The sequence below is a fragment of the Toxoplasma gondii genome, chromosome IV (genome assembly GCF_000006565.2).
Source record: "Toxoplasma gondii ME49 chromosome IV, whole genome shotgun sequence".
NCBI classification, from domain to species: domain Eukaryota; phylum Apicomplexa; class Conoidasida; order Eucoccidiorida; family Sarcocystidae; genus Toxoplasma; species Toxoplasma gondii.
This window is the reverse complement of record NC_031471.1, coordinates 1,262,135-1,276,145: the sequence shown is the minus strand read 5'-3', so window position 1 is coordinate 1,276,145 and position 14,011 is coordinate 1,262,135. Positions and strand designations below refer to the sequence as shown.

Sequence of the window (14,011 nt, the reverse complement as noted above, 5' to 3'; positions counted from 1 at the left end):
CAGCTGACCGACACTTACTAAAGATAAATCCTCACTCATTTTGTCACTTGAAGTGATAAGGATTCTCCGTTCATTCTGCCTTCCACCTCTTCCAACTGGCTTTGTTTTTTTTAAAGCCATCATCGTGCTGCGTCTCCCGCCTGGGCATGCACCCCCTCTCCTGTTGTTCACCCGTGACAGCGTCATGCTAAATGCTACGTTTGGGCAGGTTCCCATTGTAACTTTGTTTATTGCTATGAAGGCTTCACTTCATGAACTTCTTTTTCCTGTTTCAAACAATTGCAGAAGGGCACGGGGCTTGACCAGTGTGTCTGCTAGCATCAGGCTACCGAGTCAAGAGCAGCACAGTGTCTTGTTGGCCGCATGCATCACTTTTTCTCCTCGTGCAGTCCTACGTGGAAAGCCCGCTGGACTGAGTCTCGTTCAGCCAATTCACCCTCCCAAAAATTAGATACCTCCACGTTTTGTGATCGTCTTCATTTGGGAGAAGATGGCATTCGTACTGACCACTGTCAAGCTGCCGTCCAAGGATGTGGCCTTCACAAACTGCGTAAGAGACCCGTTGCCGCTCGATGAGCTTTCAGCAAGGAAGTAGCCGCGACAAGTTTCTCCTGTCGTGAACTTCAGTTTCTGAACAGAGGAACTCCTAGCGACTGACCTTCTCTTGTCACGTTTCATGCCCCTCTCTCCCCAATTTGTTGTTGCCAGCCTTACACCTCGTGCCTACGCTTTTAGATGTGCTGCTGCCGGGCACGCGTGTGCGTTGTTCACGGACACATCTTTTGGGGTCTCTCTTCTTGTTATTCATGTGCGAAAAACGGGGATCCAAAGCATATATTGCAGCCCTACTTTGCAGCAGAGCCACGGTGCGGGCTAGAGGACGCCACAACTCAAGGCTTCACAGTTTTCTGCTTTCCCATTTTCGCTGTGGCCCCGTCTACGGCGTTGTCATTTCCAGTTCTTCGTCTGACCGTATGCACACGTCTGATTGCTGCCTCAGGCATACGTCAACCCACGGGTATACGCCACCCTCCGACAGACGGCGGCGTCATCTGGGGATGTGTCCGGCAATGCAATCCTCTGCGAGGTGAAGAACATTGTCGTTTCTGTCATGTAAGATGATACTCATGAAACAACAGAGCATCGGAAGTATTTACTGTTCCCCATCGGTGTTGCATGAAGCGCATGTCGGGGGCAACGGACATCCCTCCATCACCACGGGATGATGAGGCCTGGACGGATATGAATCCTGGATTGTGAGAGAACATTGCCATGGCGTATCTTATGACGACACCAACGGTCGAGCGTATAGCCCCTTGTCCCCACTTCTGCATACACAGACAGCCACATGTTCCTGTTTTGCACGAGTTTCGGTCCAAATATGCTTATTGAGTGATACCACAGGGAAGCCACTCGGAGCACAGCTTTCAACAGCGACAAGGGCCGAGTTCTGCCTCTTCTACGGCGAGACTCGCTACCCAAGTTCATTTCCTTTTTTTGTGTCGTGTTCTTGGTGATTGAGTTGCAAAACGAACAAGTGTGTCGAAACACTTACGGTTGACGTTTTGTACGAGTGCAGGCCCGATGGATTGCTCCAAGAAAATGAGATCGGTCTGAATACGTGTCAGCGGGAGAGTGCGAGAATTCAATTGAGAGATGAGGTCGCACTTCGACCTTTTCAGCTCCCGGCGGACCGCGAGCATCTGTACCAGATTGGAGTGATGCAAGTCGAGGTTTCCACTTACCTCAAACCAGGTATCAGAAACTTGCCAACGCTATGTCCAGTCTGTTTTTCTCGGTCACTCCGCCGTTGAACAGGGAGAACTGTGGCGTTGATTCGGAGTCTCCTGGTCTGTCTCGTGAACTGCGCCGTTTTTTTGACTGACATGCGATGCATGGCGCCGAGACTTGTGCCTCGTGTGTATCGTGCGCTAGTGCGTAAGGCGTAATGGGCACAAGCACACAAAGGCGATATTTGCATGGTTTTCTGCGTCCTCACAACGTCGGTTGCCTTTGCGATCCAGTTACAGTGGATGTCTGCTTTTCGGCGGCACATCGTGTACTTGTCACATGTCGCTTCTGTACCGTTTTTCTTCGGCCGGAGTGCCTCCTGGTGCGACGCGTTTGTCCGCGCAGCCTTCGTGCTTTTACTCGTGATTGCCGATCGTTGTGCTGCGGTGAACAGAGTCGCGAATCGTTGTGCACGATGACAAGCTGGAAGAGGAGTTTCGGTCTCTCTTTTGCCGACAGATCTTTACGCAGCACCAGAGTGTAGCTATGAAGCTCGACGAGAGGCAGGCCCTCAAGATGACGTAAGTTGCACAGTTTTAGATTCTTTACTGGCCTGGGAGTTCGGGCGCAGCGGCATTCCACTATCCTGCCAAACACCTCGACGTTGCTTTCAAGTGCCTCCTCTTCAACCCGTCTGTCCAGCTGTGTCTGGGCACAGTGCGGACTTTTTACTGCTTCGTCCTTCCCAGATGTTGACAGGAGATTTCGTACACCATCAAGTACTAGACAGCCGCATTGGCCTGGCTCTGACTTGTTGGAGTCAACCTATTCATTGACGGTCTTGTGTGTGCTTCGGTTGTCGGAAGCTTTTCCCGTGGTGTCTCTGTTTCTATACTTTCGGTGCCCATGTGTTTCCGACCATCTGACGCGGGGCACGAGACGCAGATGACAGATCAGCTGAAGAATCGTTTGCACTGCTCTTTCGCGGAGAGTTTACACATTTGTAGATACGCTGCATGAAGACGTGCACATATGCGCTTCCCTGTGTTTGTTGTCTTTGTGCACCCCTTCTGTTTGTCAACGCAACTCGGTTTTTTATCCGCGCAGTGGTTGTTTTCCGCTGCCGTCCTTTTCCTTTCTCTCAGGGTCAAGGAGATGCTGCCTTTCGAGGGGACGAGCCGACAAAGCTCCAGACGTGAGCGTCCTCGACACTGACTTCCAACTTGTCTCAGTCTTCTCGCACGTCATCAGGGACTTGTGTCCAGAGATCTATTTAAATGCCCGTTCGTGCATGCATTTTCTTCCTTGCACTGGACAGTTTCTTCGCTTCTCGTGGGAAGGAGAAATTTAGGGTAGCCGCTGTTAGGACGTTTCCTGTCGATGTTTCCGTGTGCACGATTCGATCCTGTGTTCGTTGTGTCTGCCAGAATACCACGCAGAAGAGACATTTTGCGACCAGTTGCTTCCGTTTTTTCTCCGTTGTGTAACAGAGGCAATTGAAGACTCAGAAAGTGTCTTGCAGGCGACTCTTTTCTGACAGAGGGGAAACCTACGTGTCCTGTGAGGGCATGAAAGAAAGAAAGGGCGGGGAAGCAAGAGGATCCAGCGCGATCTGCGTTTCTGTCTGAGGCAGCCCGTCAGAGCTCTTGGTATGGCCGTGCAACAGAGTGTCTGTGAAGCTCGTCGTCCCCGTGTCAAGTGACCGAGATTTTTCGGGACTAGGGCAGGCTGCGCTCTGCGAAGTCAACCTTTCAGAAGACGGTTTGTGATGTGCTCATTCCGACAGCGAAGACATTCCTGCTTTTCGCTCGCAGTGCTCACACGTGGACAGCTGACGGAGAAGACCCAGGTGCTTTTTGTCGGGGCAGACGACGGTCGCGTCTGCGTGCAGAGCCGGCGGATGCTGCAGAGAAACATCTTGACTCCAGATTTCAATTTTGAGGAGCTGGGAATTGGAGGGCTGGACAAGGAGTTCAACGAGATTTTTCGAAGGGCCTTTGCCTCACGAATCTTCCCTCCTGCCATCGTCCAAGAAATGGGGATCAAACATGTTCGAGGTAGCCGCCCACGGCGTTCTGTCTTCTTAGCGGAGGAGGCGAACCCTGGATTCTGTGTTTGCATGCGGTCGTTGAGTAGTAGTGGGTGTCTCACTGAGTGCGGCCGCGCTGGCGTTCACTAGCACTGCATGCGAAGATGTTTCAATGCCTCCGCCTGTCTGTAGAATACGCTGCTGGTTCCACCTTCCCCCCGGCTTCCCTCTTGTTCCTCAACGGAGTGCTCTCTTTTTGTCGGCCTGTTCCACTTCTCGGTTTCTGTTGGCCCTCCACTCTTCTCTCTGTTCAGTTCACCGCGTTTCTTCTTCACAGGCATGCTGCTGTACGGTCCACCTGGAACCGGAAAGACACTGATTGCTCGACAGATCGGGAAGAGTCTTCGCGCGCGAGAGCCTGTAATCGTCAACGGTCCTGAGATTCTCAACAAATATGTCGGCCAGTCTGAAGAGAACATTCGCAACCTATTCAAGGCGGCAGAAGACGAGTACAGGAAGGTAGGTCCGTAAAACACTCCAGCAAGATCCTGGCGTCTCTCCATTGTCGAAGCCTTTCGAAAACAGTCCGGTCGAATCACAGAAGAAGGTGCCTTCATCAACCCTCGCGACCTCTTAAGTTTTCTGAACGCTCTGCAAAGAAAACACACTTGAGTGGTGGAACCTAAATTCACGGAAACATTTCTCCTGGGTTCTCTGGAGCTAGGCAAGGCAGAAGAAGCTTTTTGCGGAAGCAAACAGCCTACGATCTGCGTCTGTCTGTCTCCTCTAGACGACATAAAAAGTAGTTCAAGTCTACGCTTGACACCACTATAGTAGATGCCCCTAACATGGCGGTCGCGAAACACACAAACTGATTTCCTCTGCATGGAGATGGAGTGCTTTCCACAAGACCCAGAGCGCTGTGTTGCTTGGCAAACCCGGAGTCGTCGACCCAAAGTCAGCGCTTTCTGGCGTGATTGATGGTTTGTCTCAGTACCCGTAGTACAGAGCCCTCGCTGCAGAAAGAGAAGCGACAGCCATATTTTTTTCGCGCTTCGCGTTTGTCCCGGCCACGGACAATCTGCGTGTGTACAGCTCGGAGACAACGCGTCTCTGCACATCATCATCTTCGATGAAATCGACGCCATCTGCAAACAGCGAGGCTCGAATCCGTCTTCTGCGGTACGCTCGCCGGCGTTTTTCCCCTCTGCATGCAGCTGAGTCACTTTTCCCCAAAGGTGTAACGCATGTGCTGAAAGCCGTGGACGGCTCGTGTTCACCACCCAGTTCGTTGATTCTGAACGAAAACTCCGTCTTTGCCTCCGATCTGGACTCTGACGGCGACGAAACCCTTTTCAGTGCGAAGCACGAATTGAAGCGTGTACTCTATATTGCTACGAACTGATTGATATTTAGAGGCAGCGTTTATAAAATATAGATACAGAGAGAGCTCAAGTTGTCTAAAGCTTCTAAACCGTGTCTGGGGCTCGACATTACAGACTTACAATTCCCTATTGCAAGTCTGCGTGCCATGTCAGAGAGAAGCGGGGAGGGGGGAGACCTGCCGTGGACAGTGGACGAGACAACGTAGAAAGAGAAGTATACACTCGGCTTGAAACTCGACAACATGGTGCTGAACACGGCAGCTGTAGACGCAGACGAAAGATTCGAACGACGCGCTATTTTCTGCACTGGCAACGGAGCGGAGGAATCTGCAGGAAGATTTCAAGCACTCGTCGTGATTCGTTGCCGGTGTCTCCCCTCTCTTTTTCCTAGGGTGTGAACGACAGTATTGTCAACCAACTTCTGTCGAAGATTGACGGTGTTGAGGCTCTCAACAACATTCTGGTGAGCTACGGTCGGATAAGGGGAGAAGCAGAAGATTTTGAACGCGTTTGTCCCTGCACACGCCTCTCCATTCGTCGTACCTCTTTCCTGTGCCTCTCATATCTCTCCTCGTGTCCTTGGGTACAAGCGCGTATCGCGCCGTCCAAGCTCATACCGACTGGTGTCTCTTCCTACAGGGCGACGTCTTTAGCTTGCGTCTCGGTATTCGCACAGCAAGAGTCGCAGGTGGAGAGCTGAAGATGTCCTCGTTTTGCGTCTCTTTTGTAGCGATGCAGCGGTCGAGACAGACAGGGAGATGGGAAGGTGAACATAAGAATAGATAGGAAACTCGGCAGAGACAGATCCCGAAGGAAGAACGGGAAGAAGGACTGGGAAGAAGACGCCTGACACTGAACAGCGAACGAAACGGAAGACGCAAAAAAAGATGTCCATATTCTGAGATAGATGGACATGCACTGTGGAGGAAAGAACGAGATGATCTTGGTGTTGAGAGATTCAGAGTGAATCCTGGCGGCTTCGTTTTTCGTGGCGACGGGAAGACTGTATATTTCGAATGTTTTTGGTGTATGGGCACTATAGATAGAACCGGCATGTCTCTCCAGTTGATTTCCAAACCACGTCGCATACTTGAATCGCTACGACCATCTCGTATGCGCCACCTCCGCCCTTCGTGTGCTTGTCTTCGCGCGTGGGGAGAGACTGCTATTGAGCAGCTGATTTAGAATCTGTTTCTCTTCGCAGTTGATCGGCATGACCAATCGACTTGACATGATCGACGAGGCCCTCCTTCGCCCCGGACGTCTTGAGGTAAGATTTATCACCTTCGCTTGCTGACAAGATGACGTTTCCTTGTCGGAGCTCAAGAGGCACTCGCCACGACCAAGCGATCAGACGCGTTGCTGTCGAACGCACCGCATTCCGCGACCACGGGGGATGTGCTTCGGCCGTCTTCGGACGTGTATCGCCATGGGGACTTAAGAGTTTCTGGGGTTCTACTCTCACTACAAAGCCACAGCGGTCACCCTTTCTCCAATACCTTATTTGAGACTTTGGCGTCTCGCAGGACACTACGTTTCAGGTGTGTCGTTGACACGACTCTCTGAACTGCACTTTATCTGGCCCTAAGAAACAACCAGTGGAGGCGAGAGCGGGAGTGCCACATCAAGGAAGCGTCAGCTTTACCGTTTCTTCTGCTTTTCAGGTCCATATTGAGATAGGGTTGCCTGACGAGTCAGGCCGAATTCAGATCCTGAGCATTCATACGAAGCAAATGCGCGAGAGCGGTCGTCTCGGCAACGTACGCCCATTTAAGGGGGAAGACAGGTCGCGACGCGGGTCTTGAATTCGATGAGAGCTTCTTCAGACTTTCTGTTCGTCTGTGTCTGTCGTCCTGTGCAAATTGAATTCCACTTTTCACACTAGTATTATATTTGAAATATTCGGGAAATATGTCTCTCCATAAAGGGATACATTTTAAAAAATACACGCCAGTTTGCTCGCAAGACAACCGGCGATCTCCAGAGGAACTGAGCGTGCTCTCTCAAGCTGAACTGGATGTTGTGTCGCACTGTGGGTCGTTCTGTGTGTATGAGGGATGACGTACATGCTAACGAGCCTGTGGGTTTGGGGCGTTGCTAGAACTTATCCTTACAAAATAATGTGGCTTTGGATAGATTAGGACGAAGCTGCCGGGACGAACCAGGCTGATGGTCTCTGCCCTCTCAGAAAGAAGCACCAGCGCTCTCGTCATGCGGAGACCTCTTCGCTGGCTCGGCTTCTGTTCGGCGAAGAAACGCAAAAATAGCTCTGTTTCCGTTTCGTCTTCGACAGGACGTCGATCTGGCAGTGCTCGCGGCAGAGACGAAGAATTTCTCCGGGGCGGAAATCGAGGGGCTCGTGCGCAGCGCTGCCTCGTATGCTTTTCAGCGCAACGTGAATGTGAAGGATTTGTCGAAGCCGACAGACGTGGAGACTATCAAAGTGAGCTTTTTGTGGGGAGGTGAAATTGCCGCAAAGCAGACAGCTTGTTTCGATCTTGAAGATGCTTGTTCACCATTCAGTCTTGCTCTGCAAATTACTTGCAAGTGCGTTCGTGTGTTTTCCCCGACAACGAGGCTCCACAGCATCTGGTGTCTTCGGCCAGCCTCAAGTGAAAAGAAAAGTGCGAGCTTTGAATTTTAGGGCTAAACGGACGTCTAGGTATGTTTAGAGGACGGAGGAGACGTAAGGGACATTTGAGGAGCGTCTGTACATCCGGATCGCTGCCTTCGTGAAAGCAAGATCTCCGAAGGCGGAATCGTCTTTAATATGTGATGAGGCCTCAAACGGGGCTGGAATCGTTTTTGCCGCATCTCCTGCTCTCGTCCGTTCTCGCGCAGTGGGTCCATGACCCGATTCGTCTGTTTGGCGAATTCCACCGCTTGCCTATGACTTTCTGGGTACACAGAAGAACGTCTTCGTCGGAGTAACGTTTCTCCCTCCCCGACTTCCCTTTCTCCTTGCTTGCACGCCTTGTCATACGGGCGACTGCGGCGATGCAGACCTGTGCATCTCCCGGATTCTGTTCGTGTTCGTCTTTCTGCAGGTTACTCGTCTCGACTTTGAGAACGCCCTGACGGAGGTCAAGCCCGCCTTCGGCGCAGAGGAAGATCTCTTTGACAGTACGTTTTCAGCGACACAAGCACACTTCGTGTCTCTCAGGCCCTCAGTGTTGGTCGCGCTCCATTGATCCGCAGCTGTCTTGATGTAAAGAACGAACAGTTCTCTTTGTCGAAATCACGGCTATGCGTATTCTCTCTGTGTGTGTGTATGTGTGTCGAACGCGGATTCGACGCGCCGACTCAGCGTAGCCTGCCTAACAGGAAGGCTGTGCCGATGTGTGTTGATCAACGAGTGAAACCTGGGTGGGATCAGCGCGGAAGACTCTCTTGCATGCCAAAGTTTGCAGTTCACGTTCGCGAAACAGTGTGGACAGTGGCTCACGCGATTTTCTGAAAACGGCAGTCTGTGAAACGATTGGATGGGGGACAGTAAGTTGAGGAGTTCTCTGCTCAGAAGCCTGGACCAGTACATTCAGGGTCGTACACCTTTGAAAAGTCAGGCACGAGTTAGATTCCACTGAGTTGTTCAAGTGCACGTAACAGATTCGCGATGCTACACGTATTTGAACACTGGATGGGGGACACAAAAGTCATACACGTGGAGACGCGTGTGTAAGTATTTTTGGCTCTTCTTAGCGTTGTCGAACGTGTCACTTAGGTCTTACATGTCCCAAAAAAAGAAACTGAAGACGGCCTTTTGTGCGGAAACTACATTTTCTGGACCCCTTTTCGCGCCTCTTCCGGGAGGTTTCGCTTGCCCTTTTAACACGCACATGTTCTTTGTGGAGTTCCCGGGTGATTCTTCGCCGTCTTCTCTCAGGCTGTCTCCGAAACGGCATTATTTCCTACGGCCCCGAGTTCGACCACCTTCTCCAGACATGCACGACACTTGCCCAACAAGTGAGACACGGGTAATTGCTGTGTCTAAATTTGGGCTTGTGAGTTTTTTTCCTTCTCCGATCCAGCTGCTTCCGCATCGGTTTTGACTCTTACAAAGCATACGGTCCCAGCAAAATCCTTTTCTAGATGAAGTGCACTGAGTAAAAAAGTCGTCTGGTGTTTCCTCGTCTGTCTCTGTCTAGCCTGTTCCGCGGCGGTCTCTTCCTTGTTCGCCCCTCTCCGTTCTGTTTCTTTCGTTGCTGTTGTTCACGGCTGCGCCGTTGAATTCGAGATTGTGAAGGTCTGTGTTTCCCAGGTCCAAGTCCTGTTGTGTGTTTCTATTCCAACACGTTGAGTGCACTGCGTGTAGTAATGTCCAGTGTATCTCTGAAAACTTCCACCTTAGAAGCTATGCACGTATCACGGTCGCCGTCCGCGGCCTTGCTACGTTCTCTACACAGGCAGCAAAGCGCGTAGGCGACTCTCAGTTGAGGAGTTGCTCGTTTCGTTCGTGCTTCTCAGGTGCGAGACAGCGAGAACACCCAGGTTCTCTCCATTCTTCTTCACGGCCCGCCAGGAAGCGGCAAAACCGCCCTGGCCGCTCACGTCGCCAAGGAGGCGCAATTTCCCTTCATGAAACTTGTCACCCCCGACAACTTCGTTGGTTTCTCGGTGAGAGCGAGGCATTTGCGAACTTTCGATACCTTGCCAGAACTCCGGCAGCAGTTTTTGTCAAGGCCTGTCGCGGCCCTTCTCGCCGCTCGGTTGACGTCACAGTCTCCGAAGCCGCGGCGTGATCGTCGTAGGAGGCGTAGCGGGACTTAAATATCCCGAGCCTGTGGCAGATCAAGATTTCTTAGAGGAATGCACGGTGTGACCTTGTGAACCAGTTCGTCTCTCTTCGCCGTTCCGCTTGTTAGGAGTCGCCAGGCTGCCCACCCCGTTGTGTGCCTGGGGAACGACGGAGTTGTATATCTCCACGCTGCTGGACTTCTGCAAAGTTTACCTTTTGTGAGGGGTAGTCAGAGACACTATGTAGGCGACACAGGTTCAGTCACTTCGTGGGGCCAGCAACGAGGCGTTTGGATGCAACGTAGGGTGCAAAGACTGTTGAGAAGCGGCGGCACAGAAAAGCCGCACTTCTCAAGCACCTCCAGGTTGACGGGGAGAAATCTGTTCCGAAACTCGGATGCTTTGTTACGGGCGCAAACTCCAGAACACAGCAGAAACAAAGCAGACACGCAGTTGTTTTTAAACCTCCCTGCATGTGTCAATTTGTAAACATGTGCTTATGCATTTTGTCCTTCGACATGATTACGTACCTGCACGCATTTTTGCGATGCAGGAGGAGCGAGCCATGCAGACTTCACATCTTGAACGACTAGAACACCTCGTGTCGTTTTCCCTTTCTCCCCTTCCTTTCTGTATCTACATCACCCTGTCTACATACCTACCTATGTCTATCAGTGTGTCCATTTATCTACATCAGTCTACGTGCCTATGCCTATTGGTGTGTTTATGTACCTCTATCAAGCTCTTTTCATTCCTGTCTACCAAACTGTTACTTCACGTACACAAACCTGCCTGCCAATGTCTTCGAGTCTGGATGTTCCACCCATGAGGGCTTGCGTCGCCGGTTGGTGCGGCGGGTTCGTGCGTGTGTCATGTTTGTCAGGAGGCCGCTCGGACGAATTCTTTGTCACGGACATTCGACGACGCGTACAAAAGCCCTCTTTCTTTGCGTAAGCTTCTTCTGTTTGTTTTTTGACATGCTAAAGGGAAAGTCACATTTCTCGTCTCTACCACAGGTGGGCACATGGTCCTGACCCCTACAGCTCGTATCGGCTTCCCGATCCCGCGAGTAGAAAGGCGCTAGCAGATACACTCGCAAGTCCTCAAGAAGTGAATGCACAGAAAATAAATGCCTCTTGGGTGTGGCAGTGCGATGCTGAGATATGGATTGGGCGAAAACATCTTCGCCAGCACCACTTGCAGATCCATATTATATATATATATATATAGATCGATAGATAGATACGTATATGCGTATATATATATATATATATATATGTATTAGACGCATGCAGATTTTCAGTTGCTCGGCACTGCCCAATGAGCGGGTTCGTCGGTTCTGGTATGCGTCTCTGGCGAGACGCCACTGTGTTTTTGTTTGCATTCTACATTCGTGCAACCGCTTTGCTTGTCTGTTTTGACAGTGATGATCGACAACATCGAACGGCTTATCGACTTCACTCCCATAGGTCCGCGGTTCAGCAACGCCGTCCTTCAGGCTCTCGTTGTCCTGGTGAAGAAGATGCCTGCGAAAGAAAACCGTCGCCTCCTTATCCTCGCCACTACCTCTGAATTCGATTTCATGAAGGTAATGTAGTTGCCTGGTGCCGGCGAGACGCCAGAATCATCTACCAAACTTATCCGTTTTTTACAAGGAAAGCAGCCGTTTTGGTTGCGCTTGAGAAGGATCTTTACATTCCCTCGAGGCATCTTGCGGGGTGGAGAGACTTTTTGGCTTCCGCGTTTTGTGCTGGCTTTCAAACCTGCTGGTGCTAGAGGCGAAACCACATCAGTCTAGAGTGAACGACCTTGTTTTGTTCTTCCTTGTTCTCAGGAGGCAGGCGTTGCTAAGGCTTTCAATGTTTCCTTGCAAGTCCCGCTCGTTCGCGGTCCTCACCAAATTCGGACGGTCCTTCAGGCACACTGCGGGAGTCGTCATGTCTTTCCCCCGGAGGAAATTTCGTTGGTCAGTACAGCGACACTCAGCTTTGCACATCCAGTTTTTGAAGTTTTGAGGGAAGACATCATTAGACAGACCGCCCACTCGCAGCGCGGTAGCATGCCTCACAGGCCACAAGCTCCTTTCTCGCAGCCGCTGGGATGCTCCAAGACAGCACGCGTGTGTCAGCAGCGTAACATGGAGGGTTGTCGAGATCCCCGGAGGGTCGTGGCGAAGCGGTTTTGGCAAAGAGACCGTGTCGATTAGATATTCAAACCCATGCACATCCATTCACTTTTGACGATGTGTAAAACAAAGAGATGTCAGAAGAGAACACGAGGGCGTTCGCTTGTGGCTGCGTAGATACGTCGTCCGGAGTGGTCGTTAGTTTTCTGTGAATCTTCGGGTGTCGTGAAGTGATAAAATGCCAGGCACCAGAGACGAAATCGCACGCGGTATAGGGTATAGTGTGAGCTCGAGTTTTTCGTCCTCTGATTAGTTAAGCGGTTAGAACCACTTAGAAAATTCAATTCAAGAACACTCTGCCCTTGCGTCCCAGTGGAAATACTGCGAAGGCGTCTCCGACACAATGGTGTCGTACGTCATGGAAGGGACTGAACAGCAGTCCTTGTTTGCTTGGTGCTTTCCGTGTGTAAAGGTCTGCGAGTCTGGCAAGGTTCATGACGTGAGCATCAAACAGCTTCTCCTGGTTACTGATATGGCCAAGGAGTTTTCGAAGCCCGGTAAGCGTTCATTCAAAAATGGAGCTTCTTTCGTGTCTGCGGCACTATTTCCCCAGCCACAAAAATAGAGGGAAAGTTACTCGTAAGTCTACAGTCGCAGGATCAGAACCATCAAACCACTCTACAAAACTAACACTCCAAGCCTAGTAGTTTCATGGGTCAGGATTTCGGCGGCACAATGGTAGCATTGATGGCGCGGTAGTGAGATGTAACTGCAGAGTAACAGAAATTGTTCGGTAAACAGAGGTAGTGGTCACGCACTCGTGACCCTGATCAGAAGCGCTCACTTTGACATGCTTCGAACATTCCTGTTTACTAGGATACTCGCAGGTAAAATGTTTTGTCATTGCCGACAAAGTCCGGTTGTGCTTGTGTCTTGATGTGACATACTGTGACTTTCAGGTCCCATCAAATGTGGCCCGTTCCTTCAGTGCTTACACGATTGTGGCTACGAGGGGAGTTATGACCCAATGCCCTTCTGATGCGTTACTCGGCATGAACTCTTTCGTGATTTCAGCCATTTACACCGGTCCAGTGGCAGTGAAACGGAACGGCGACCGCACGTCAGTTGTCGTTTGCTCTTTTTGTCAAAGACACAAAACTTCTCAAACTTTTCACGGAGTTTTCGCCCTTCATTATTTGTATTACCCCCTCTGAAGACAGTCTGGCGGAAGGTATTTTCAGGTGAACGCCGGATGTTTCCGAAAATTTATATTCGTAGAGGCCTTTACCCAACTTCAGCTGTCTACGACTACTAGTTCAGTTCTCCAGGAATCGCTGACAGGATGCGTTCCGCGTCCTGCATTCGCATTATTCCCCCCATGCAGTAAACGGCAGATCTTCCTTTAGACGGCTTTCCTAAAACACAGCATCCACGGTGTTGGTACATACGAACAAGGCCAAGAAAACACAAGCGCTCCTCCCACGGATAGAATGACTCTGTTTCTCCATATTTAACATCGGGCCCAAAGAAATTGTAACAGACTTCGACGCTTTCGAGACGACCACACGATTTCAATCTGCTGTGAACGCTGTAGTGAAGTCGCGTTACTTCCTATTTTTCTGTAGCAACGCAGATGAGGACAGACATCTCACCGTCTTTTCCTGTAGGTCAGCAGCCCGTTGTGAATGAAAGGTCGACAGGTCCTGAAGAGCAAATATGTTTGCATGTAGTGGTACATTCGGAAAGGTCAACGGCGTAGGGCAAAAAAATTATCAATGAAGGGCCTTAAAAAGCAGAGTACATACCAATCAGCAGTCAAAAACCAGTGATCCGCTGTGTTTTATCTAAAATCGTGATGTCGTTTATATAACGCTAGTAATGCTTGTCAAGTTCCTTGTACCCTAACGCCGGATGGTACTCATGTCTTCCCGCTGCCAAACAGGACGGGACTGTAGTCCAGGAGAGGAAGGGGACGGGAGTATGTGGATAGAAATTCTGAGTCGATTG

General features: G+C 50.8%; 1 protein-coding gene across 1 annotated transcript; it reads left to right on the top strand.

Annotated features, from left to right (window-relative positions):
- Positions 1-490: 490 nt before the first annotated feature.
- On the top strand, positions 491-13,169 carry TGME49_318510 (N-ethylmaleimide-sensitive fusion protein, putative; the record flags this gene model as incomplete). The annotated part of the gene is made up of 20 exons (XM_002369749.2): positions 491-550; positions 1,001-1,113; positions 1,580-1,755; positions 2,186-2,312; positions 2,877-2,926; positions 3,546-3,788; positions 4,098-4,279; positions 4,856-4,942; positions 5,537-5,608; positions 6,350-6,415; positions 6,810-6,905; positions 7,439-7,588; positions 8,193-8,268; positions 9,029-9,108; positions 9,610-9,759; positions 10,763-10,829; positions 11,304-11,467; positions 11,714-11,845; positions 12,477-12,561; positions 12,964-13,169. The coding sequence occupies 20 exons, from the start codon at positions 491-493 to the stop codon at positions 13,041-13,043; spliced, it is 2,256 nt and encodes a 751-aa protein (XP_002369790.1). The 3' UTR covers positions 13,044-13,169.
- Positions 13,170-14,011: the final 842 nt, after the last annotated feature.